Genomic DNA, 24,997 nt, shown 5'->3' with positions numbered 1-24,997 from the left:
TACCGTTATTAACACACTATGCCGTCATTGATTAAAATCCTGCAGGGCACGCAAGATCCCCCTGCTCATGCCAGCACATGTCCTATCCCATTTGAAGTTTGCCAATAACCATCTGGATGATTCAGTGACGGCATCTAGGAGAAGGTAATGTGGTCCGGTGAGACCAAAATAAAGTTTAGGTATCAACGCTACTCACCATGTTTGGAGGAAGAAGCATGAGTGCAACCTCAAGAACACCGTCCCAACTGCGAAGCATAGTGGGGAAAACATCTGACTTTGGAGGTACTTTTTTGCAACGGGGACAGGACGTCTGCACCATATTGAAGGGGAGGATGGATGGGGTCATGTATTGCGAGATTTTGGACAACAACCTCCTTCCCTCAGTAAGAGCATTAAAGATGGGTCGTGGCTGCGTCTTCCAGCATGACAATGACCCGAAACACACAGCCAGGACAACTAAGGAGTGGCTCTGTAAGAAGCATTTCAAGGTCCTGGCATGGCCTAGCCAGTCTCCAGACCTGAACCCAATAGAAAATCTTTGGAGGGAGCTGAAACTGAATGTTGCCCAGCAACAGACCCAAAACCTGAAAGATCTAGAGAAGATCTGTATGGAGGAGTGGGCCAAAATCCCTGCTGCATTGTGTGCAAACTTTGGCAAGAACTACAGGAAACGTCTGACCTCTGTAATTGCAAACAAAGGTTTCTGTACCAAATATTAATGTTCTGTTTTTCTATTGTATCAAATGCTTATCTCATGCAATAAAATGCAAATTAATTTAAAAATCATACAATGTGATTTTCTGAATTTTATTTTTAGGTTCTGTCTCACAGTGGAAGTGTACCTATTATAAACATTACAGACCTCTCCATTTTATGTAGGTGGCAGAACTTAAAAAATCAGCAGTGTATCAAGTACTTATTTTCCCCACTGTATATTGTCATCCTTTTGTAATATTTTAAGTTGGGACTGATGCAACGACCACCCAGGGATGTAAGTCAATGCGTTAAATTCGCCACTTCGTCACGATGCCGAAAATATGTCTGCCATAACAGTAGGACCTATGCCATATTAATAAGATATTACGGTAGATACAGGGTGTCTGACTCCAATTATTCAATGTTGCTTTAAACGGAGGAAGCCTTTACCTCTCAAGCTGTTAGATTTGTACTTCTCCGTCTCTTAAATATACGGATCCTAGACTATGTGTCTGGCACCCAGCACATACTCTGCTGAAATTACATGCTCACTGCAGGAGGTCCTAGTTCAATAGAGATTGAAGTGCCAGCTCTTTTTCACTTCCTCAGTTATAGTTAATCCAGTGTGTTCAATATGAGGGTGATGCGTCTCCTCTCCAGTGATGGCTTTATAGATTTTACAATTACATCTGTGACGGTGAATATGATGATTGTATGTTGACATATCCCTATGGGCTTATTTTATTGAGTTCCAGACACATGGCTAATGATGGAAAGTAAAGGATGGAAATAGAAGGCCACAGAGCTGCAGGTCACAGCCCAGAAAAGTAAGGTGATGAAGTTGAAGTAATTGCAAACAAATTATACATTGGGAAAATGTTCGTAATGGTCCATTTTTTTTTTAGATAAAAATGCATACTCTGTCTTTCTAAGGGAAACCCATTGCACAAAATCTCTTGAACATCAATGTGGATCTACACAAAGTTCTGGCTTTGCGCTGTGTAATTCATAGTTAATAAACTATGTTCCAGAAATGTAGGGCACAGACCTGGCGCTATTAGTCACAATTTATATGCAGACGGTTGTTCAATGTGCGATCGCTCTGCCAGTGGGTGCAAGTGGGTCAAGTGCTGGACAATGCCTGGATTATTACCTTGGGTTAGAAAAGAGTCCTTTTAGGAGACACTATTTGTACCGAAGGATTTTTTTTTTTGTTCTGTGTTCTCATTAAAACTTTTTATCACAATTGATTAAATGTATTTATATCCTGGCTCTGTGTGATACTATCGTGCTTGTAATCCATTAGGCTGGCTGGTAGCATTGTTTGAAACTTGGGAGAATAAAGCAGTGCCAAAGACAGCTTGTGCCCAAAACCATTCAGATCTATTTAGGCACATTCATACTTGCTAGTCCTTTTTTATTTTCTGAACATCCATTGTCAGCATGACAAAATCACTTATTTAATTTGTTTGTCATGGAATTGTTGGTAACAGGAAAATCATTATTGTACATCTTGTCAGTGGATTGGAAACGACAGCCTCCCAGAAGTTGGAAGGCAGACTTAGACATTTGAACCTAATTTTGCAATTGCATGTTTACCTCCCAAAATAACCTTGAAGAGGTATTTAAATCTTGGATGTTTATTTTATATACATTAGCCACAAATGCCGATAGCTATTTTCACGGGTTTACCGTGACAGAGAGGAGCAAGAAGACCACAGTGTTCGATTTCTCCTACTCCTGCACTGATTTGAAGCACTTCACCTTCATATTAAACGGTGTAAATTTCTTTTAGCAGTGCAGGGGTTAATCTGCTAAGTTGCGAGCTCCTAGAAGCTTTCCTGCGTTAAGGCTCTCAGTTGTGCACTGTTTGGCACTCCCATCTCCTATATAATCTGGGCCCTATCTACCACTCATTGTCAGAGTAGCTTATTCTGCATGACTGAAGGTTGTTGTTGGTTATTTTTGAAGAAGGCGTTTGGTGGATTCACAGTGGCGTAACTACAAAGTTATGGGCCCCGGTGCCAACTTTCAAATGGGGTCCCCCATGCCAAAATACACGCACATCTCCGCTCCGTACTTTTCGTACACGCACGGCTTCGCTCAACTCGTACACATGCGGCTCCGCTCCGTACACCTCGTACACACGCGGCTCCGCTCCATACACTTAGTACACACGGCTCCGCTCATCTCGTACACATGCGGCTCTGCTCCGTACACTTCGTACACATGGCTCCGCTCAACCTTGTACACAAGCGGCTCCACTCCATGCACTTCATACACACATGGCTCCGCTCCGTACACCTTGACACACACGGCTCTGTTCCGTACACCTTGTACACACACTGCTCTGCTCACCTCATACACACACGGCTCCGCTCCGTACACCTCGTACACACACAAGGGTCCGCTCACCTCGTACATAGCAGCTCCACTCCGTACACTTCGTACACACATGGCTCCGCTTCGCTCACCTCGTACACACATGGTTCCGCTCACCTCGTACACACGGTTCCGCTCACCTCGTACACACGCGGCTCTGCTCACCTCGTACACACGCGGCTCCGCTCCGTACACCTCGTACACACTGCTCTGCTCACCTCATACACACGCGGCTTCGCTCCGCACACATCGTACACACATGGCTCTGCTCTCCTCGTACACTCACAGCTCCGCTCACCTCATACGCGGCTCCGCTCCGTACACCTCGTACACACACGGCTCCGCACACCTCATACACACACGGCTCTGCTACATCCACCCTGTAAACCACTCCTGACCCCACACATAAACTTACCCTCATCCAGCAGTGCACCGTGACAACCAGCACGGCAGAGTACTGCACACACACGGAGGCTCCTGATCATGTGACCCCTGACTGCTCCCCTCCTGTGACCTCATCACAGGCCCTGTGTGCACCCATCGTGTCAGGCCAATTGCAGCCTGGCAGCCATTCAAAGCAAGGAGCTGCAAAGCCAATGAGCGGCTGCAGCTCCGCGATCGGGCTCCTAAACACTCCGAGCCCTGTCGCAGCTGTGACCCCTGCAACCGCGGTAGTCCTGCCCCTGTGGATTCATTTGTGACTTGCTAGGTTTTGAGTGTGTGATAATTCCCTTTCTTCTCCTACTTTGGTTTAACCCCATCCTCCATTCCCCAATGTTTAACTCTGATGTTTGTGTGTATATTTTGTATGATTTATATTTTCCTTTATCCCTGTCCATATTACCTTGCTAGTCTGTTTGGTGTATTACGGTACATTACTACTCCCCTCTTCCCTGGGTGGGGGAAGGGTACAGACTGAGGGCAAATTCAGGAACTAAGGAAAGGTATTTGGCCCCAGCGTCTTCACTATCAGAAGTAATACGGTGAACAGGGCGAGTGAGGGCGCCCCTACCGTTAGGAACAGGGAAGGAGCCTCTGGTCCCGAGACACCCGACAAGAGTCGTAGCAGGTATGTCACCTCCTAAGAGAACAACGGCTGCTGATTGACAAATGCTTAAGTGTTGTATGGGAGGTGGCTTCACTTGCATCCGGCCTACTCTGTTGAAGTCTATGGATTGACCGAGTAAACTGAGGAAGGAGCATGTGCTATTGCAGGCAATATCAAATATGGTGAACAGAATCAATAAAGAGGGCTTACCATATTCCTCAGTGGCCTTTCATGAGTTGTGCTGATTGGTACTATTGCCAAGGCAAGTGTCCAACGCCTAGGTTGCCATTAATAGGATCCGTGCGTGATACTAAGTGTCAGACGGTTACCTCAGCAACTATATGGCTGAGCGCACAGTGATATCTCTCTACCGTCAATGTTAAATTAAGCTGGAAAGTATTCTTAGACAACCTCTATAAGCATTGGCACGTCTGTGTCGATCTTATGGAGTTTCAGTGCAATTTACAATAAATTAAGCAACTTTGAAAGCCGATTTAAAATATACTGTATACGCATTCAGTGCCAACCTCTGCTTCTTCACAGTTGCATACTACTCATAATTCAGTCTATACAATGTGTGTTTATAGTCTGTTGCCATTGACACTCATTTGGTTTGCATAAGAGCTGTTAACACGAATTGGTAGGTAGGTTATTTTTAAGTCTTTTTTCTTTTAAAAGAATCTCTTTTAGTAGGAATACTAAGCCATCTACAGTGGGGGAAATAAGTATTTGATCCATTGCTGATTTTGTAAGCTTGATCACTGACAAAGACATGAACAGTCTATAATTTTAAGGGTAAGTTAATTTTAACATTGAGAGATAGAATATCAGAAATAAAATCCAGAAAATCACATTGTATAAATTATATAAATTTATTTGCATTTTGCAGTGAGAAATAAGTATTTGATCCCCAACCAACCATTAAAGTTAATTTTAACATTGAGAGATAGAATATCAAAAATAAAATCCAGAAAATCACATAGTATAAATTATATAAATTTATTTGCATTTTGCAGTGAGAAATAAGTATTTGATCCCCAACCAACCATTAAAGCCCCCGTCACACATAACGATGTCCCAGCGATCCCACCAACGATCCGACATGGATGGGATCGCTGGGACATCGTTAGGCTGATCGCTGGTGAGCTGTCACATAGACAACCCGAGCAATCAGGAATAGCAACGCTGGTTTCCAAGGTAAACATCGGGTATCTAGAAGCCGCGCGACTCCTGGATACCCTCTGTTTACCTTGGAAACCAGTGTGTACGCCGGTTTCCAAGGTAAACAGCTGGTATCCAGGAGCCGGGGCTCCTGGATACCCGACGTTTACATTAGAAACCAGCGTCGCTGATCGCTGCTCTCTCGCTGCCACACGCAGCGATGCATGCTGGGCAGCGGGAGACCAGCGATCGAAAAACGGCCCAGGCCACTCGAGCACAATCAGCGATAACCGGCAGGGGGGCCGGTCGCTGATCCCCGTCACACACAGCGATCTCGCTGGCGAGATCACTGATGTGTCACAAAATCAGCGATCTCGCTGATCACTGTGTGTGACGGGACCCTAAGAGTTCTGGCTCCTACAGATCAGTTAGACGCTCCTAATCAACTCGTTACCTGCATTAAAGACAACTGTCTTACATAGTCGTCTTTATAAAAGACTCCTGTCCACAGACTCAATTAATCAGTCAGACTCTAACCTCAACAACATGGGCAAGACCAAAGAGCTTTATAAGGATGTCAGGGACAAGTTCATAGACCTGCACAAAGCTGGAATGGGCTACAAAGCCATAAGAAAGACACTGGGTCAGAAGGAGACAACTGTTGGTGCAGTAGTAAGAAAGTGGAAAAAATACAAAATGACTGTCAATCGACATTGATCTCGGGCACCATGTAAAATTTCTCCTCATGGAGTATCCTTGATCATGAGTTTAATGAGCGGTACCACGTGACTGCTGAAGCAGGAAGAGCAGCGGCGCCGAGAACATGGAACAAGCAGGGGGGCTGCAGATGAGCGCCAGGAGAGGGTGAGTATGAACGGGGGGAGCCATATTAACCTGTCCCCGTTCCACCGCTGCTCTGCTGTCTTGCGTCCTCTGCAGTGACATTCAGGTCAGAGGGCGCGATGACGTAGTTAGTACGCACCCTCTGCCTGAACAGTCACTTCAGAGCCAGCAACACTGATGAGCAGCGGGCAGCGACATAGGTGAGTATACAGTTTTGTTTTTTTGTAACGGAGGCAGCGGCAGCAACATGGGGCCACTCACTGTCCTCATTATCTGGGGTCATTCCCTGTGCAGCAAAACTGGGGCCTCTCACTGTGCAGCATTATCTGGGGCCACACACTGTGCAGCATTATCTGGGGCCATTCACTGTCCTCATTATCTGGGGCCACTCACTGTGCAGCATTATCTGGGGCCACTCACTGTGCAGCATTATCTGGGGCCACACACTGTGCAGCATTATCTGGGGCCATTCACTGTCCTCATCTGGGGCCACTCACTGTGCAGCATTATCTGGGGCCACTCACTGTGCAGCATTATCTGGGGCCACTCACTGTCCTCATTATCTGGGGCCATTCACTGTCCTCATTATCTGGGGCCACACACTGTGCAGCATTATCTGGGGCCACTCACTGTGCAGATTTATCTGGGGCCACTCACTGTGCAGCATTATCTGGGGCCACACACTGTGCAGCATTATCTGGGGCCACTCACTGTGCAGATTTATCTGGGGCCACACACTGTGCAGCATTATCTGGGGCCACTCACTGTGCAGATTTATCTGGGGCCACACACTGTGCAGCACTATCTGGGGCCACTCACTGTGCAGCATTATCTGGGGCCACTCGCTGTGCAGCATTATCTGGGGCCACTCACTGTGCAGCATTATCTGGGGCCACTCACTGTGCAGATTTATCTGGGGCCACTCACTGTGCAGATTTATCTGGGGCCACACACTGCAGCATTATCTGGGGCCATTCACTGTCCTCATTATCTGGGGCCATTCAATGTCCTCATTATCTGGGGCCACTCACTGTGCAGCATTATCTGGGGCCACTCACTGTGCAGCATTATCTGGGGCCACTCACTGTCCTCATTATCTGGGGCCATTCACTGTCCTCATCTGGGGCCACTCACTGTGCAGCATTATCTGGGGCCACTCACTGTGCAGCATTATCTGGGGCCACACACTGTGCAGCATTATCTGGGGCCACTCACTGTGCAGATTTATCTGGGGCCACACACAGTGCAGCATTATCTGGGGCCACTCACTGTGCAGATTTATCTGGGGCCACACACTGTGCAGCACTATCTGGGGCCACTCACTGTGCAGCATTATCTGGGGCCACACACTGTGCAGCATTATCTGGGGCCATTCACTGTCCTCATTATCTGGGGCCACTCACTGTGCAGCATTATCTGGGGCCACTCACTGTGCAGCATTATCTGGGGCCACTCACTGTCCTCATTATCTGTGGCCATTCAGTGTCCTCATTATCTGGGGCCACTCACTGTGCAGCATTATCTGGGGCCACTCACTGTGCAGCATTATCTGGGGCCACTCACTGTGCAGCATTATCTGGGGCCACTCACTGTGCAGATTTATCTGGGGCCACACACTGTGCAGCATTATCTGGGGCCACTCACTGTGCAGCATTATCTGGGGCCACTCACTGTGCAGATTTATCTGGGGCCACACACTGTGCAGCATTATCTGGGGCCACTCACTGTGCAGATTTATCTGGGGCCACTCACTGTGCAGCATTATCTGGGGCCACTCACTGTGCAGATTTATCTGGGGCCACACACTGCAGCATTATCTGGGGCCACTCACTGTGCAGCATAACTGGGGCCACTCACTGTGCACCCTCGGCTTATACGTGAATCAATAAGTTTTCCCAGTTTTTTTGACAAAATTAAGGGGGTCGGCTTATACATGGGTCGGCTTATACACGAGTATATACGGTATATGTATCTATGGTCATTTTATTAGAAATAACCTGCTTGATAATAAAAGTGTTTGTCTAGGACTTTTATATTGATGGGCTGTTTTTAGGATAGGTTGTCAATATCAGATCCGAAGGGCTGCGAGACTGTCGGAACCCCTGCCACCGATTTAGCAGTTCCCAGTGCAGGTGGCAAGTGGAAGTGTTCAGTTGCGGAGCCGAACAGCACAGCTCCTTCAACTGTATAGTACCTGTGGATTCTGCACATGAATAGGGGTAGATCTGCAGTATCCTGTTGCTGCCATTAACAACAGTTATCTGACCTGTACTTTGCTACGTGACTGAGCACACCCTACCTGTAGAGGGAACAGCTGATCAGAGGGGGTGCCGTTTGTTGCACCCCCTCTGATTTAGATTGATGACCTATCCAAAAGGTAGCAGTCAATATAAATGTACCCCTTTAAGGAAACTTACTCTTTATTCTCTCTCTATGGCCTGTATGCAGCAGAGAGCCATCACAAAGAACATCTTTCAGTCAGATTCACGCCACCGTGTATGTATTACTTGGCTGTCCATAAATTAGAAATGTGTAATCAGATGCATCTGGTCACCAGAGGTTGGAGAAGCTGATCATCCATTTAGAAAGAGATTGCCTTCGTGAATCAACCCTTTTAACGCATAGAAATATTTGTTGTTTTTTTACTTCAAGTCGAGACAGTACTATTACAGAAAATATAGAGTAAATGGATCAAGCTCAGACACGTTATTCTGTGTCTCCTTGACCCAAAATATCTACAAGATATGTTGAAAAGAACCAGTGTATGCTGCTGGTGTGATGTAGACTTCTTCATTTCTCCTCAGTTTTGTTTGCTTTCAGTTGCCAAATGTAGTGAAGCATGGGAATCATGTTTTAAAACAGCAAATCCAGTAAAATATACAAATAAGTTTCTCCTAGCAGATAAGATATACATAGAAATCCCAATTGGATTGCGTATAAATTGCAATAAATGTTTCGAATCCTGAATAGGCATGTCTTGTAGGTCCTGAGTCTTGACCAGTGTCTACAGCTAGTTATTCATTCACTACAGTATCGCTTTTCATCACTCAAAAGATTACCTTCCACCTTGTATCCTCCCATCTTATAGATATGCTCTTGTTCTATTAGTATAAGGAAAGTTAAGGTGCACTTGCACTCGTTTAACGATAATCGGCCAATGTAAACAGGCTGCCGTTCACCCTATGAAGTGGAAGAAAAATTTTTTTCGTTGGGTGAGTTGGCTTTTAATTGGCCAACAGTGATAGATCTAATACTGATCGTTCTGTGTGTATCGGAAGCCCGGTCTAACCAGGCTATTAATTGGAATTTGGCAAACGTAGCCCTTTGAGGGTTCATTTAATGGTCGCAGGTCGTCTAATGTAATAGATAACCCTTTTAAGGGTGCAATTAGTTGCCCACTCAGCTCCTAATTAAGTAAAGAGATGTTTGCAGATACACATCTCTGTTATGGTCACACATCTCAATGGGTCCCATTCCTGAGGCTGCTTTTCCCTGTGGTGGGACCTTTAGCCATCGGACATTTATAATTTCCTTTCAGTATGTTCTGGATGGGAAAACCTCTGTAAAATGAATTTCTATTAATATTTGTTATGGAGAACTCTATGCCCAGCAGTCGACCTATTTCTTTCATGGTCTGCTAGAAGCTCAGGAACGGTGGATAAGAATTCAGCCTCCTTACATTTTTCTCTTTTTAGATATCAGATTGACTTATCCTTTTAATACAGTAGACAAGATTCCAGGATTATTTGTAATGAAAATATTATAGAGCATAGCTCTTCTGTCCTCAAGAGCTTGAGGCTTTAGTCACATAACTCAGATTATTGCATTTTACTGATTTCTTTGTATGTTTTCCATGAAGGAGGCTTTAAAATTGACATCATGTTTTCAAGTGCCTCCTGATGCAAAGCAGACACTTAAACAATTAGCAATGGCTCACAAGTGAGTTAGGGGAATGCTTTGATCTCTGTTGCCCTGAATGCAGTCTACAAACAATAAATATTTGCACTTTTAGCTATACCTGGTAGAAGTTTGCATGTCATGGTGATCTCAGCCAAATTACTTTTCAAGTCTTTCATTAGCACCTAATTTATAGCCAGAAATTCATCTTCTGCATTACCTGAAAATTAGAATGGATTTGTGTGTATGTATCTTAGAGAATCATAGAATCGTAGAGTTGGAAGGGACCTCCTGGGCCATCTGGTCCAACCCCCTGCTCAAAGCAGGATTCGCTAAATCATCCCAGTCAGATGTCTGTCCAGCCTCTGTTTGAAGACTTCCATTGAAGGAGAACTCACCACTTCTCGTGGCAGCCTGTTCCACTCATTGATCACTCTAACTGTCAAAAAGTTTTTTCTAATATCTAATCTGTCTCCTCCCATTCAGTTTCATCCCATTGCTTCTAGTCTTTCCTTGTGCAAATGAGAATAAAGTTGATCCTTCTACAATGTGACAGCCCTTTAGATATTTGTAGACAGCTATTAAGTCTCCTCTCAGTCTTCTCTTTTGCAAACTAAACATTCCCAAATCCTGCAACCTTTCCTCATAAGACAGGGTTTGCAGACCGGTCACCATTCTGGTCGCTCTTTTCTGAACTTGCTCCAGTTTGTTGATGTCTTTTTTAAAATGTGGTGCCCAAAACTGGACACAATATTCCAGATGAGGTCTGACCAAAGAGGAGTAGAGGGAAATAATGACTTCACGTGATCTAGACTGTATGCTTCTGTTAATACATCCTAGAATTGCATTTGCCTTTTTTGCTGCTGCATCACACTGTTGACTCATATTCAGTCTGTGATCTATTAGTATACCCAAGTCTTTTTCACATGTGCTGTCACTTAGCCCTATTCCTCCCATTCTATATATGCTTTTTCCATTTTTATTGCCCAGATGTAGTACTTTGCATTTCTCCCTGTTAAAAACCATTCTGTTAGTTGCTGCCCACTTCTCCAGTTTATTTAAATCTTTTTGAATCCTCTCTCTCTCTTCTCTAGTATTAGCTATCCCTCCTAGCTTTGTGTCATCAGCAAATTTAATCAGTTTACCCTCAATTCCTTCATCTAAATCGTTGATAAAGGTGTTGAACAATACAGGGCCCAGGACAGAGCCCTGTGGTACCCCACTTGAGACATTCTTCCAACTGGATGTGCAGCCATTTACGACCACTCTTTGGGTCCGATCACTAAGCCAGTTATGAATCCACCTAACAGTTGCCTTGTCCATTCCATACTTAATCATTTTTTCAATAAGGATTGTATGAGAGACTTTGTCAAATGCTTTGCTGAAGTCAAGATATACTATATCTACAGCATTTCCTTGATCCACCCATTCAGTGATACCATCATAGAAGGAAATTAAGTTAGTCTGACATGACTTATTAGTTACAAACCCATGCTGACTCTGTTTAATCACTTCATTCTTATCCAGGTATTGACATACATGTTGTTTAATAATTTGTTCAAAGATCTTTCCTGGTATAGAAGTCAGACTCACCGGCCTATAGTTACCTGGGTCCACCTTCTTCCCCTTTTTGAAGATAGGAACAACATTTGCTCTTCTCCAGTTTTCTGGCACTTCTCCTGTTCTCCAAGAATTTTCAAAGATTATAGAGAGGGGTTCAAAAATTTCTTCTGCTATCTCCTTCAGTACTCTGGGGTGAAATTCATCTGGACCTGGAGACTTGAATTCATTTAGGCTAGCTAAGTGTTTCCTCACTATCTTTCTGTTTATAGATATCCTGGATTCTTCTATTCCCTTAATAGGACAGTGAATAACAGTTGATGTTACATTTCCTTTCTGAGAGAAAACAGATGCAAAATAGGAATTTAAAAGTTCAGCCTTCTCAACATCCTGTCTTACCATTTCATCATTTTCATCCTGAAAAAATCCTATAGCATCTTTGACTTTTCTTTTACTTTTGACATATCCCCAAAATCCTTTATTATTGCTTTTAACATCTCTTGCAAGCCTCAATTCATTTTCAGCTTTAGCTAATCTGATTTGTGCCCTGCAGGTTCTGCAGACAGCATTATATTCTTCTTTAGATATGCCTCCCTCTTTCCATTTTATAAACATTTTTTTCTTCCTTTTTAGCATGTGCTTAAGTTCTGTGTTCATCCATCCTGGTTTCCTTAACTGCTTCCTATTCTTCCCTCGGAATTGTTAACAACTGTGCTTTGAGAATTTCATTTTTCAAGATTTCCCATCCTTCCTGGACATTTTTGTCTTTAAGGATATCCAGCCATTGGATCCCTCCAATTCTCTTTCTGAATCCCTTAAAATCTGCCTTTCTGAAATCTAACCTTGACGTCTGAGTCTTCACAGGTCTTCCGCCTCTAGTTATCCAAAATTCTAAAATAGCATGGTCGCTACCTCCTAGGGTCCCAGCCACTTTTACCTCCTCAACCATTTCCTCCCTGTTTATAAGGATTAGATCCAAGGTAGCAGTTCCCCTTGTTTTCTCCCTTACCTTTTGGAAGATAAAGTTGTCAGCAAGAGAGGATAAGAATTTCCTTGACCTGTTAGTTTTGCCTGAGAGAGATTCCCAACAAATGTCTGGATAGTTGAAATCTCCCATGACAACTATGTCATATTTTTTGGAGAACTTGGCCATTTGATGCATAAAGAGTTCATCCATAGCTTCAGCTTGCACAGGCGGCCTGTAGTAAATGCCTACAATGGTGTCCTTTCCATTGTTCTGTCCTTGTATTCTTACCCAAACAGTTTCCACAGAACTCCCAGTCTCTGAAGCTTCAATCTCTGTGCAGATATACGCGTTTCTAACATACAATGCGACACCCCCTCCTCGTTTATCAAGTCTGTTTCTTGCAAATAAGTTGTATCCTTCTAGTCTTGTATTCCAATCATGTGTATTGTCCCACCAAGTTTCAGTGATTCCAATGACATCATATTTCTTTTCCTGTGTTAGTAGTTCCAATTCTCCTTGTTTGTTGCCCATGCTTTGTGCATTAGTATAGAAACATTTTAGTTTGTGATTGGTTTCTCTTTCTCCAATATTTTTATTAATTAGATTCTTTCGTCTTTGTTCTTCCTTTCCACTTCTAATAGCAGAGTTCTCAATAGCATTTGTCAGGTGTATGGCTTTTTCTGGTCTTTTGCTTCCCTTCCCATGTTGTTCTAGTTTAAAGCTCTCCTTACAAGTGTAGCAAGGCGACTTCCAAATACATGCTTACCAGTCTTCGTAAGGTGCACCCCATCTCTAGCAAGTAGTCCATCGTATAAGTAGTTCACTCCGTGATCCAGAAATCCAAATCGTTGCTGACGGCACCATCGACGTAGCCAGTTGTTCACCTGCAGAATCTTATTCCACCTCCTTGTTCCATGGCCATCCACTGGGAGGATGGAAGAGAAGACCACCTGCGCTTCCAAGAATGCCAATTAGAGTATTGTAGTGTAATCTATAGATAAAAAAACACCAGGTAAGCTTCAATCTGATCTGTCACCAGATTTCACATGCATATATTACTTAATACATCTTTTAAGCCTCCCATACTCTTTAAATAGTGGTCTGCAAACAATAGTTTAGCTGATTGCTCGACCAGCATCTATCTCACTGTCACTTCCATACACAGGAGAACTTAGGCTGCTAGGACTGTGAATTTTTCCACTTGGAGATTTTGGAGCTTGATAACCTGTTTAGCCAGGTGTCCTGTCACAGCTTAACATTTTTGTCTGTAATCTCTGGCTGGATATGATAGTCCATTTTTATGAAAGTATATCCCCTATATTCTTCACAAAGTGGTTATCCAAGATATTGATTATCTACCAGGATATAATGGAACAAACCAGGCCTTTTTTCCCATAAAATTCACTGAAGTAAAGTTGCATTTTCGTGATTCGAAATAAGTTAATAATAAGTTAAAAACGAATTGAAGAGTACTTTGTATCCAATTGTTATCTGTTAAACATGTGTTGTTTTTTTCCTTGCAGCTTGGGTTGGATCTCTTGCCATGGGAATGATCTTCTTCTGCTCCCCAATTGTCAGCATCTTCACAGACAGACTGGGATGTCGAAAGACCTCATCTGGAGGAGCTGCATTGGCTTTCATTGGATTGTTGTCAAGTTCTTTCACCAAGTAAGCTTGTGATTCTCATGTCGCACATTCTTTGGTACTAAACACCTGTTCTCTCAGCTCTTTACCTTCATTATAGACCAGATTACCCCGAAGCACAAAACTACTCTTTGTTTTATGAGGTGGACCTACTCTGTGATCTCTACAGTGGCATACAATTTAATATATCATATATCCTTTATTACTAAGCCACAGGTACAGACAAATGTCTCGTGGGAAATGATGAGTATTTTCGAATTATGCGACCCTGCAGCTTTTCATGCACAGTATTCAGACGTTCCATAAGTCATGTTTCGGCTGTGTCACAACCGGCCTTTTAAAGTTCTGTTTCTTTATTGCATTATGAACAGAGAAACTGAACCCATTAGTAGAACGGATCTGTGACACAGATGAGTTTTCCTGAGCAGACAATATGTGTCCATTTGGATTCCATTTTTGGTCTACTTTTGAGACAAAACAAAAAGCCCTAGACAATAAAAAAAAATATTTCCGAGTTACACTTCTTTATTTCTGTAGTGCATATTTCACTATCTATGGGAGTTTTCTTCATATTTAGTATAAGGCCTGTGTTAGTGGGTTGAGTTTCGGTGAGTAGATTTGTTGCCGGTACCGACATCATAGTCTGTGCTTGGATGTAAATATTGACATGTGAAAAGCCCTTAATGAGAAAGTGTAGCTATTTTCATTGATCTCTCAATGCATCACTCCTGCGCCTTATTTTGTTTTTCATCGCTGGATTGGCGCTTTAAATGTAACCCCCCGCTCCCATTCTTATACTCGCTTTCTGCGACTTCACCTTTTAACGACGGTGCTCCGGTCCCGCAGTGCCATCTCGTGTCCATAACGTCTGACTGTCCGGAAGTCAGAAGTTACGTCACAAAAACTCAGTGCAAGTGTATGAGAGTCAAAATGATGATCTCATAGGCTAGTTTCACACTTGCTTTTTTTTGCAGCGCGTTTTTCCCGCAAAAAAACGCATTGAAAAAACGCATACAACTGCTGCGTTTTTTTCAAGCATTTTTATGAGCATGCATGAAAAAAACGCAGCGTTTTTATGCATTTGTATGCGTTTTTAGCGCGTTTTTACCGCGTTTGCGTTTTTTTCCAACATTTTTAGGTGGCACACTACCCAAACCATGACTTTACTAACCCTAACCCTGACCCTAACCCTAACCCTGACCCTAACCCTTAACCAAATCATACTTAACCCTAACCCAAACCCTAAACCCTAACTAACCCTGACCCTAACCCTGACCCTAACCCTAACCCTGACCCTAACCCTTAACAAAACCATACTTAACCCTGACCCTAACCCTTAACCAAACCATACTTAACCCTAATCCTGACCCTAACCCTGACCCTAACCCTAACCCTGACCCTAACCCTTAACAAAACCATACTTAACCCTAATCCTGACCCTAACCCTGACCCTAATCCTTAACAAAACCATACTTAACCCTAACCCTGACCCTAACCCTGACCCTAACCCTTAACAAAACCATACTTAACCCTAATCCTGACCCTAACCCTGACCCTAATCCTTAACAAAACCATACTTAACCCTAATCCTAACCCTGACCCTAACCCTAACCCTGACCCTAACCCTAACCCTGACCCTAACCCTTAACAAAACCATACTTAACCCTAATCCTGACCCTAACCATGACCCTAATCCTTAACAAAACCATACTTAACCCTGACCCAAACCCCAACCCTAACCCTGACCATAACCCTAACCCTAAACCCCCTTAACTAACCCTAACTCTAACCCAAACCCCTAAATTCCATGGTTTAAAAAAAAAAAAACGCATATGCAAAAAAACGCATACATGAGCATGCCAGTGCGCACATATGCGCATCCATAGGCTATAATGGCCATTTTTAGCGCAAAACGTGCGAATATGTGCGCATGCGCTTTTTTGCAGGGCCAAAAAATGCAACATGCTGCGTCTGGAAAATCCCAACGCACACCCCAAAAAAATGCAGCGCATGAAAATCGCATACATGCGCTTACCAGCGCGCAGGTATGCGCACCCATGTTAAATATAGGGGAAAAAACGCATGCGCAGGTGTGCGTTTTTTTCCAGCGCTAAAAAACGCAAATGTGAAACCAGCCATAGAGATGTATTGCACAGTGATCTCCGGCGCACTCCATGAAACAATCGAGCGGCCAGCAGGTCACTTTTTGCCAGAGACCGTCCTGAGTGATGCTGGAAAAGAATGAAGGAAGCTACAGGGGAGTATGAGACTGGACATGGGAATTGCAAATAAAGCACCACTCCAGTGCTGGGATTAAAAAAAACACTGGAGTGGTGCTTTCAAGTAATGTCCAGTCTAAGAAGAAAAGTCTGCAGTCACTATGACTGTAGACTACTGGATAGACACAATGTGTGATGTGCACACTGTTATGATTCTCTAGTATTCCCCGTGTGGGTGGGTGGTCATTTGCCCACATATATGCGATTTGTAAAGTTGCAGTCAAGGCTTCACTCAATAGAACAGAATTGAGAGTAGTGCAGGAGTCTTAAGTGTCCGCAGGTATGCAAATTGTATAAATGTTGGTCGCATGACTGCCCATCCCACATGTGGAATAAAAGGGAGTCATGGTAGAGTGCGCTTCGCACACTGTTACTGTTTGTCAGTCTGATGCCGGTTATATGTTGTCACCCATCATTTTGAGTATGCGTGAGACTTTGTAATGGGAGAGATGAGCTAGTGGTCAGAGCAAAGTACCGTGCTTTATACCCTGAGGAAAATATGGTGCTAACACTCAGAATCCTGTCCTTTTTATCTTTTCATCAGCAGCTTTTTATCTTGCAAATAATTGTTACAGAATTGAGTAGAAGTCAATGGCAAATTAACATTTCTGCTGTTTGTCTTAACTTCAGTAAATCATCATGTAAAAGCCCAGGCAAAGAACCAAGGAAACAGTGCAGATTTGTTTCCCTCTGTTCACTTCTCGTATTGATCTGTATTATTCTTGGTGAGTCCACATGTACACGCTTAGCTGAAGATGCACCGCTGTGAGTCTGGAAATAATACAGTAGTTATTGACGTAGTTCTAGGGATTGTAGTTAGAGAAGGTTCTAGGAAAAACATGAGCCAGCTATCACAATTTCAATTTCTTCTCTCAAATGCATGGCAACCCATCATGATCATGTTAAGAATTAGATTAGAAATTTGTGGACTTTGTGCAGTACTTGATGTTGAGCGGTGCTCGTAAATGATGTAGCATACCATTGTATAACCGCTATAAATATCAAAAAGCGAGAACTAACAACAAATTGAGGACAACTAGAAACATGGTAAACAATTAGAAAAAAATCAATTTGCGGCTAGATCAGGATGAGCTAATGACACTTAATTAACATGTGCTGTAAGGAGGCCTGACCACCAAAAGCTCGAGTAGGATTTCTAGTGCTTATTATGAATTAAAAGACCACTGAAAACAGAACGTGCAAAAAAATCCCAGCAATTTTTTTTCTTAATCTCCTCTTCTTTGATCTTTTGTCTCGCATTATCATAAAAAGAGATATATATCCTCAGTAATCCTGTGTGACTACTAGGCCTCGTTCAGACAGCCATTACTCTTAGGCCTCTTTCACACTTCCGTTTTTTACAATCAGTCACAATCCGCCAGGTTTTGAAAAAAAACGGATCCTCAAATTTTTTTGGAGGATCCGTTTTTTTCCCATTGACTTGCATTAATCTCTCTCTCTCTCTCAAACGGATCCGCTTGTCCGCCTTTTTGGCGGATTATAACTGATCCAAAAAACTGAAGTGTGAAAGAGGCCTTATACATGATTTACACAGTGGGCATGTTGACATTTTGCTTTATTTTGTAATATTTTTCTACAATGCTCAAGTTGTTGCGTGCCAATAAAATATCTACATAATTTTATTTTTCTCCACAGTTCTCTAGGTGTCCGCTATTTTACTTATGGGATCCTCTTTGGTTGTGGCTCCTCTTTTGCTTTCCAGCCCTCCCTGGTCATACTTGGTCATTATTTCAAGAAGCGCCTTGGTCTTGTGAATGGCATAGTGGCCGGGGGCAGTTGCGTGTTCACAGTATGCTTTCCCTTCTTGCTGAAGACAATGGGAAAAGAAATCGGATTGGCACATACGTTTCAAGTGCTCAGCGTTTTCATGTTCATCCAGATTTTCCTTTCTCTGACGTTCAAGCCACTTCTGACACCCCCAATAGATGTTAAAGAGAATTTGGCAGGAAGGAGCAAGACCCAGCAGTATCTGGCTCATGCCCGGAAATATTTCAACATGCAAGTGATCAGGAAGAAGACCTACAGAATCTGGGCTTGCGGTATTGCTACAACGGTTTTGGGATATTTTGTTCCATACATACACCTGGTATGTGAATATTACAAATGGTCAAAATGTATGTAACCGTGCATCTGCTATAGTACCTGACGCAGTCTTACAGTCTCTGGAGCAGTGCACCCGTTTTACTGCAGTACCTGTTAGCTTTCAGTTTTGTCTGGTATTACTGCAGACAAGGGACTGTGACGCCTCTTCCCCTGTGTTCTGCTTATAATGGGAGTGCCACGGCTGGGATGCCTACCAGAGGTGGTATAAATCGATTCGCAGGACTCCTTCCAGCGGCCACGTTAGTAATCTGTGATCCTGGACGGGAAGCCTGAGAACCACCTCTTACCTGACTACATTCATGGCTCTTCTGTTGATTACAGCCTGGGCACCGATGTGGCTGATGGGCCAGGTTCCTACGAATCGATTTACACCAACTCTAAATTTCCCGTCATGCACTCATACTGTATATGATACCTGTTTTAATATAACATATTTGCCACACGGTAATACAAACCACTGCGTATGAAAACCTTTGCTACTGACTTTTTAACTGGGTTTTATTTTTTTCAGATAAAGTTTGTGGAGCAGAAGTTTAAGGAAAATTCCCAGGATTGGATACTGTTGGTATGCATTGGAGCAACATCTGGAGTGGGGCGTCTTGCATCTGGTAAAATTGGTGACTCTATTCCAGGTCTAAAGAAGATTTACTTGCAGGTATTGGCATTAATAAAGTTTTAGGAATTGTATTGGTTCCATATATAAAGTTTAGTTATGGAGCCACAATAAGATGGTATAAATGGCAGCTGCCTAGTAAAGTGTTTCTCAAGAGTCGTTCCTTGAAAACTGGGGTTCCCCAGAATAAGGCAGCAAGGGGGACTGGTTACTTCAGAAGAGGGATGAAGAACGAATTTCAGCCTGCTCATAGATACTCGGCAAAGTAGTCACTTGTAAACCACAATATAGCTCTAAGCAAGAATTCGAGAGAGTCTCACCTTCCACTACATCAAGGCTGTAATGGCAGGGAGTTCTCCACTGTAATCATGATGGGAATGCCCTTTTATCATGGTTATTGAAATAGGTTTTTGTAAAATTAAAGCATTGCTTACTGGTCAGATAAGTACTAAGTGTCCGACTTTCTGACTAAGTGTCTGCATGCATCTTCCTTATTCAGTGCCTATAGGACTGGTTCAGATTGCTGAGCACTGTACCCTGCTGTCACTCCCATAGACTTTATACCTGCATTGCTTTCTTGTGGCGCCTCATTCAAACGGGGCATAGTCGATATGCTTATATTTTGGAGAAACCACTTTATTTAGCTGCAGGGCTGCTAGGAAATAATTTATTGAAGGGTTCTACCCATCACATATGGTGCTTGCACATCGCCTAGATCTCCACTAATCCTGAGAATGAACTTTTTTAGTGTCTGGCTTCTTTCTCTGCAAGGCGGCCATCACTGCCACTTATGCAGGGATGTTCAGCACAGCCCCACTCCAGTGAGAACTTCATACTCCCGATCAGTGGGGAACGCAGAGGTTGGACACCCTTTATTATAGTGAAGACCTACAGTGATGGCATATTGCTAAGATATAGCACTCGCCACTCGCTAGTTCTACCGTATCACTTATATATAGTGGGTTTTTTTATGTTCTGCATGAAGTAACTGATCTGTATTGTACTTTTGATGCTGTCCTTTAGGTTGAGGCCCCTTAAGTTGCACTGGAGACAGAGCATCTGCAGACTAGGGCAGAGTGGTCAGCTTTGCAGCACTTATTTTGCAAAAGAGTAACCGTAGCAACCATGGCTTTTTTTGGATTCTGGTGCAGATCAGGATAATGAGTCATCCTGACATTACAGATGTCAGTGGCTGCCCTTGAACATTTGTTCCTTCACAAGCAATGTGCCAACATTTACTTTGTGTCTGCACTTCTCATGACGCAGGATCATATAGTTTGTGTATATGTAAACGATTTTGGAAAGATAACAGTAGGAAACAGTTACCTACAGGGTTTTTTGGAAAGTCCAGTCGCCCAGCGATTGTTCTAGCTGCTGCTTATAACTTTCCTCTGAATCAAAATCACCTTATGCTGCAGCGTCAGGTCTAGTCTGCTGACAATGCAGGGGACATCATAAGAAGATTATCGGAATGATATAATAACTCCAGCTGATTCAGTCACATATGTAACCTTGGATCACTGCTGAAAAGGAAACTGCCAAAACAGGTATATTATTGTGCTAGGTAGGCAGGTCCCCACCTGCAGCCACCCACAGGAGAAGCCGGAAGAAAAGAAGAGCAAGAACTGGCCACTTTTCACCTGGTGACAGGTCCTCTGACTGGTGACAGGTCCTCGGCGTCTTTGTTTTTTTGTTTTATACAAATCCACCGTATGGTTACAGAGTTATGGGTCTTTTTATTTAATGCTAATTTCTATAGCCTTTAGTGCTCGCTCACACTGGCGTATAATACAGAGGAGTACAGTGCGAGAAAACATCGCTGTGCACTCTGATCAATGTTATTCAATGAGTCAGTGCTCATCTGTGAGGTTCTTTTCTCGGGTCTAATCGGGCCGAGGAAAAAATCGTAGCATGCCACAATTGACTGCATAGAACATACGAGACTCTCCAGTGCAAGTCAATGGGTGCTATAAAAAAAATCAGACGACACACCGAGTATTTTTTGTGTGTATTTTTTTGATTATTGGGTTAGTAATAGGGGTGTCTGATAGACACCTCTCCATTATAAACACCAGAGCTTGATGCTAGCTGTGATTTTTGGAAGATTTCAGCTGGAATCCACCTGAAATACTATTACCCTGATTGCCACCACACCAGGGCAATGGGGAAGAGCGAAGCAAAGTGCCAGAATTGGAGCATCTTATGTTATTTGTCACTTCTGGGGCAGCTGTGGGCTGGTATTGTTAGGCTGGGAAGGGACAGCTGTCTGCTTTACCCTGCCTGGTTATCAAAAATAGGGGAGACCCCACCTCACTTTTTTTAAATTATTTGTTAGGTTAAACCAGCCTAAACCCCTTTTATTAATGCTACATGAAAGGCACTAAAGGGTGCAAGTTTAATAATATGTAGGGGTCTTGTAAAACTATACACTCCCTGACAGAAGTTGTCGCTTATCCATGTTATGTAAATAAAAGCTTATAACCTGACGTTAAATTCATCCATTGGTTGTATAAATTATTCTTTTGAAAGCTGAAACCCTCCGAAATGCGGTTTAGGTTAAGAAAATAAATTGCCATCAATGCAGAAATATTGATCATTTAATGGACACAGAAAGGTCAGATTTTGGCAAGACAACATGCCAAAAATCCACCCTGCGACCAAAGCCTGGATTATCAAGAGGCTGAAGACAAGACAGATCCACTGCAGAGGTGGCTGGCACCTTTAATGTGTCTCATCGTCAAGTACAAAGAATTAAAAAAAGATTCAAAGAGACTGGAGATGTGTTTGACAAGCCCGGGTCTGGTAGACCCCGCAAGACAACTACTCAGGAGGAACGTGTGTTGGTTAGAAAATCCAAAGCAAGCCCCTCTTCCACTGCAGCAGAGCTCCAACAGGCCTGGTCACCTCAAGTCCCTGTGTCAACTAGAACAGTTTGTAGCATTCTGTTTCGAAATGGCCTCCATGGTCGAATCAGTGCCCAGAAGCCAGCATTAAAGAAAAGGCAAATAAAAAACCGTGTGGCATTTGCAAAGTCCCACAGCCTGCTAAACAGATGGACGCTGGAAAAGTGGCAGAAGGTGGATTTCTCTCATGAATCTTCAGTAGAATTACACCATAGCCGCCGTAAATAGTGCAGGAGACCTACTGGAGCCCGTAAAATACACCCTGAAAACAGTTAAATTTGGTGGTGGAAAGATCATGATCTGGGGTTACATTCAGTATGGGGGTGTGCAAAATATTTGCAAGGTGGAAGGCAATATTAATAGCCTAAAATATCAAGAAGTATTAGCTACCTCTTATATTCCAAATCATAAAAGGGGTCAAATTCTGCAGCAGGATGGTGCTCCATCTCATACATCCATCTCTACAAAGTTCCTCCAGGCAAAAAAGATCAAGGTGCTCAAGGACTAGCCAGCCCAGTCACCAGACATGAACATCATTGAGCATGTTTGGGGTAGGATGAAAGAGGAAGCTTGGAAGACAAAACCAAAGAATCTAGATGAACTCTGGGAGGCATGTTATGTAAGACTGCATTCTCTGCTATTCCTGATGACTTCATTAATAAATTGTATGAATCATTGTTGAACCGCATGGATGCAGTCCTTCAAGCTCATGGAAGTCACACAAAATATTAAATATGACTAATAGCACCACAACTTCATTCACCAATGTTATGCAACATATATTTGTATTTTAAGTTAATTATTTGTTTGAATATCACATTACTTTCTGTGGCCGACAAAACTTTTGTCTTGCCAAAATCTGACCATTCTGTGTCCATTAAATGATCAATATTTCTGCATTGATGGCAATATATTTTCTTAACCCAAACCACATTTCAGAGGGTTTCAGCTTTCAAAAGAATAATTTATACAACCAATGGATGAATTTAACGTCAGGTTATAAGCTTTTATTTACATAACATGGATAAGCGATATAACTTCTGTTAGGGAGTGTATACTGTGTGTGCAGGATATTTTATCTATTCTATCTATATCTTTATATAAGGTTGATTTTTCACCCTTGTAAACCAGTTTTAAGTTACAGTGCATAAAAAATTATAGTATGTAAAAGATTATGTTAAAACACTTTGCATGCAGATTGCATACACGTCATACGTATGGTAGGTAAGAAAATAATCGCACACTCTCATGACAGAAGTTTCTTCAGAAGCGGAATAGGACAGATTTATTTTTTTTACATGTGAATGTGAGCTAGCCCTAACAATGGGTCGTGGCTCACAGGGAAGAGAACCATGAGACACACGCCTCCTTGGTAAAGATCATAAAAATTAGCACCAAATAGAAAGGCCCGTATCTCTGAAACTATATGGCGGATCTTTTTTTTTTTTTTTTTTAAATACTCCGATGAATAAAAACTGTCGCCTTTTGATCTGGTGGCAGGTCCTTTTTAAAAAGAATGAGCCGAGATACACACAGCCAGGCTTCCGCTTTATAAGAGACTATGTAACCTTTCATTCAGTACCACTCTGTAATGACAGTCATCAAGTATGAAACAATCAACTGTCAAAGGAAACTATAGGAAAAGCAAGATTTTTGGTCTGTGTTGAAGTTCTTTTTCAGTTTTCGACAGCTCATTTCACAACTCAAACTGCTTGCATTATTTAAGCAGATCTCTTAGACGTGATGAGGCAGGTCAGAACCACTGTAATAATCAAACGCTACCTAGATTCACAACATTCTGGTCTTTATTTCAGGATTCTGAAAATCCATGTCAGAATGGGTGTAGAATGTCAGAATGGGTGTAGAATCCTGAAATAAAGATGAGCGTTTTGTGATTAACAATATTTATTCTGACATATTTTCAAAGTATATACACCTGCCTCATCAGGTCAAAAAGACCTATTTAATATGCCATTTGTGTTGTGAAAGTTGGTCGCAGATCCACTGTGATTTGCTCTCTATTTATATATTATATTACATACGCTCATACATTCAAGGGGGAAAGGCAGCTGCTCATCCAATGGAGAAAGATTACCTGTAAAAAAAAAAAAAAAAATTTCTCCTTCGCCTCATTGAGGGACACAGGTACTGTGGGGACACAGGTACTGTGGGTGTAAGCTACTGCCGCTTGGAGGCTGACACAAAGTGAAAAAAAGAGGTTAGCTCCTCCTCCGCCGTATACACCCTCGCCCCGATTGCAGGCGGAAACCAGTTTTTTGCTTAGTGTCTGTTAAAGGCACACGTCGGTCTGTCTCGAGACTGATTTTTTTTTTTTTCCCCATGAAGATAAGACAAGGGCGATGGACCCTATTGAAAGGGTCCGATCTCCCCAAACCAACAACGGGCGAGCACGTGCGAGTGTCCCTCCACGTATCCTCTCCCGCAACGGAGATTTTTGCCGGATGTTCCATTTTTTCACGATGAAAAGGAGATAGTGGCGACGGACCCTATTGAAAGGGTCCGATCTCCCCAAACCAACAACGGGTGAGCACGTGTGAGTGTCCCTCCACGTATCCTCTCCCGCACTGTGGGATATTTTCAGACTACGGAGGTGAGATACGGGCGACGGACCCTATCGAAGGGGTCCGATCTCCCCAAACTAACAACGGGCGAGAACGTGTGAGTGTCCCTCCACATATCCTCTCCCGCACCGTGGGACATGATGCCGAACTTAGTCCTGTCCACCCCAGGGTATTGAAACCCTGGGCTGCACAGAGGCACAAGCGTAGTCCGCGGCGGCTCCGCTGCCCCACCAATGCTAAGGACTGCGGGGGACAAGGTGGCGGACGGTCCCTCTCACCCCTGCAGGGGGTTAGATGG

General features: G+C 43.1%; 1 protein-coding gene across 1 annotated transcript in view; it reads left to right on the top strand.

The window, feature by feature from the left end:
* Positions 1-24,997, top strand: part of SLC16A2 (solute carrier family 16 member 2) — a 214,825-nt gene that overhangs the window by 168,158 nt on the left and 21,670 nt on the right. Inside the window, exons 2-4 of the mRNA XM_073556213.1 lie at positions 14,078-14,222; positions 18,134-18,584; positions 19,113-19,256. Of these exons, the coding sequence (XP_073412314.1) occupies positions 14,078-14,222; positions 18,134-18,584; positions 19,113-19,256 (740 nt within the window). The remainder of the gene's footprint in view (positions 1-14,077; positions 14,223-18,133; positions 18,585-19,112; positions 19,257-24,997) is intronic.

The sequence above is a fragment of the Dendrobates tinctorius genome, unplaced genomic scaffold, assembly GCF_039654945.1.
Source record: "Dendrobates tinctorius isolate UK_male_01 unplaced genomic scaffold, ASM3965494v1 ptg000231l, whole genome shotgun sequence".
NCBI classification, from domain to species: Eukaryota; Metazoa; Chordata; class Amphibia; order Anura; family Dendrobatidae; genus Dendrobates; species Dendrobates tinctorius.
Note: the sequence above shows the minus strand (reverse complement) of the source record. Positions and strands in the feature narration are given on the sequence as shown.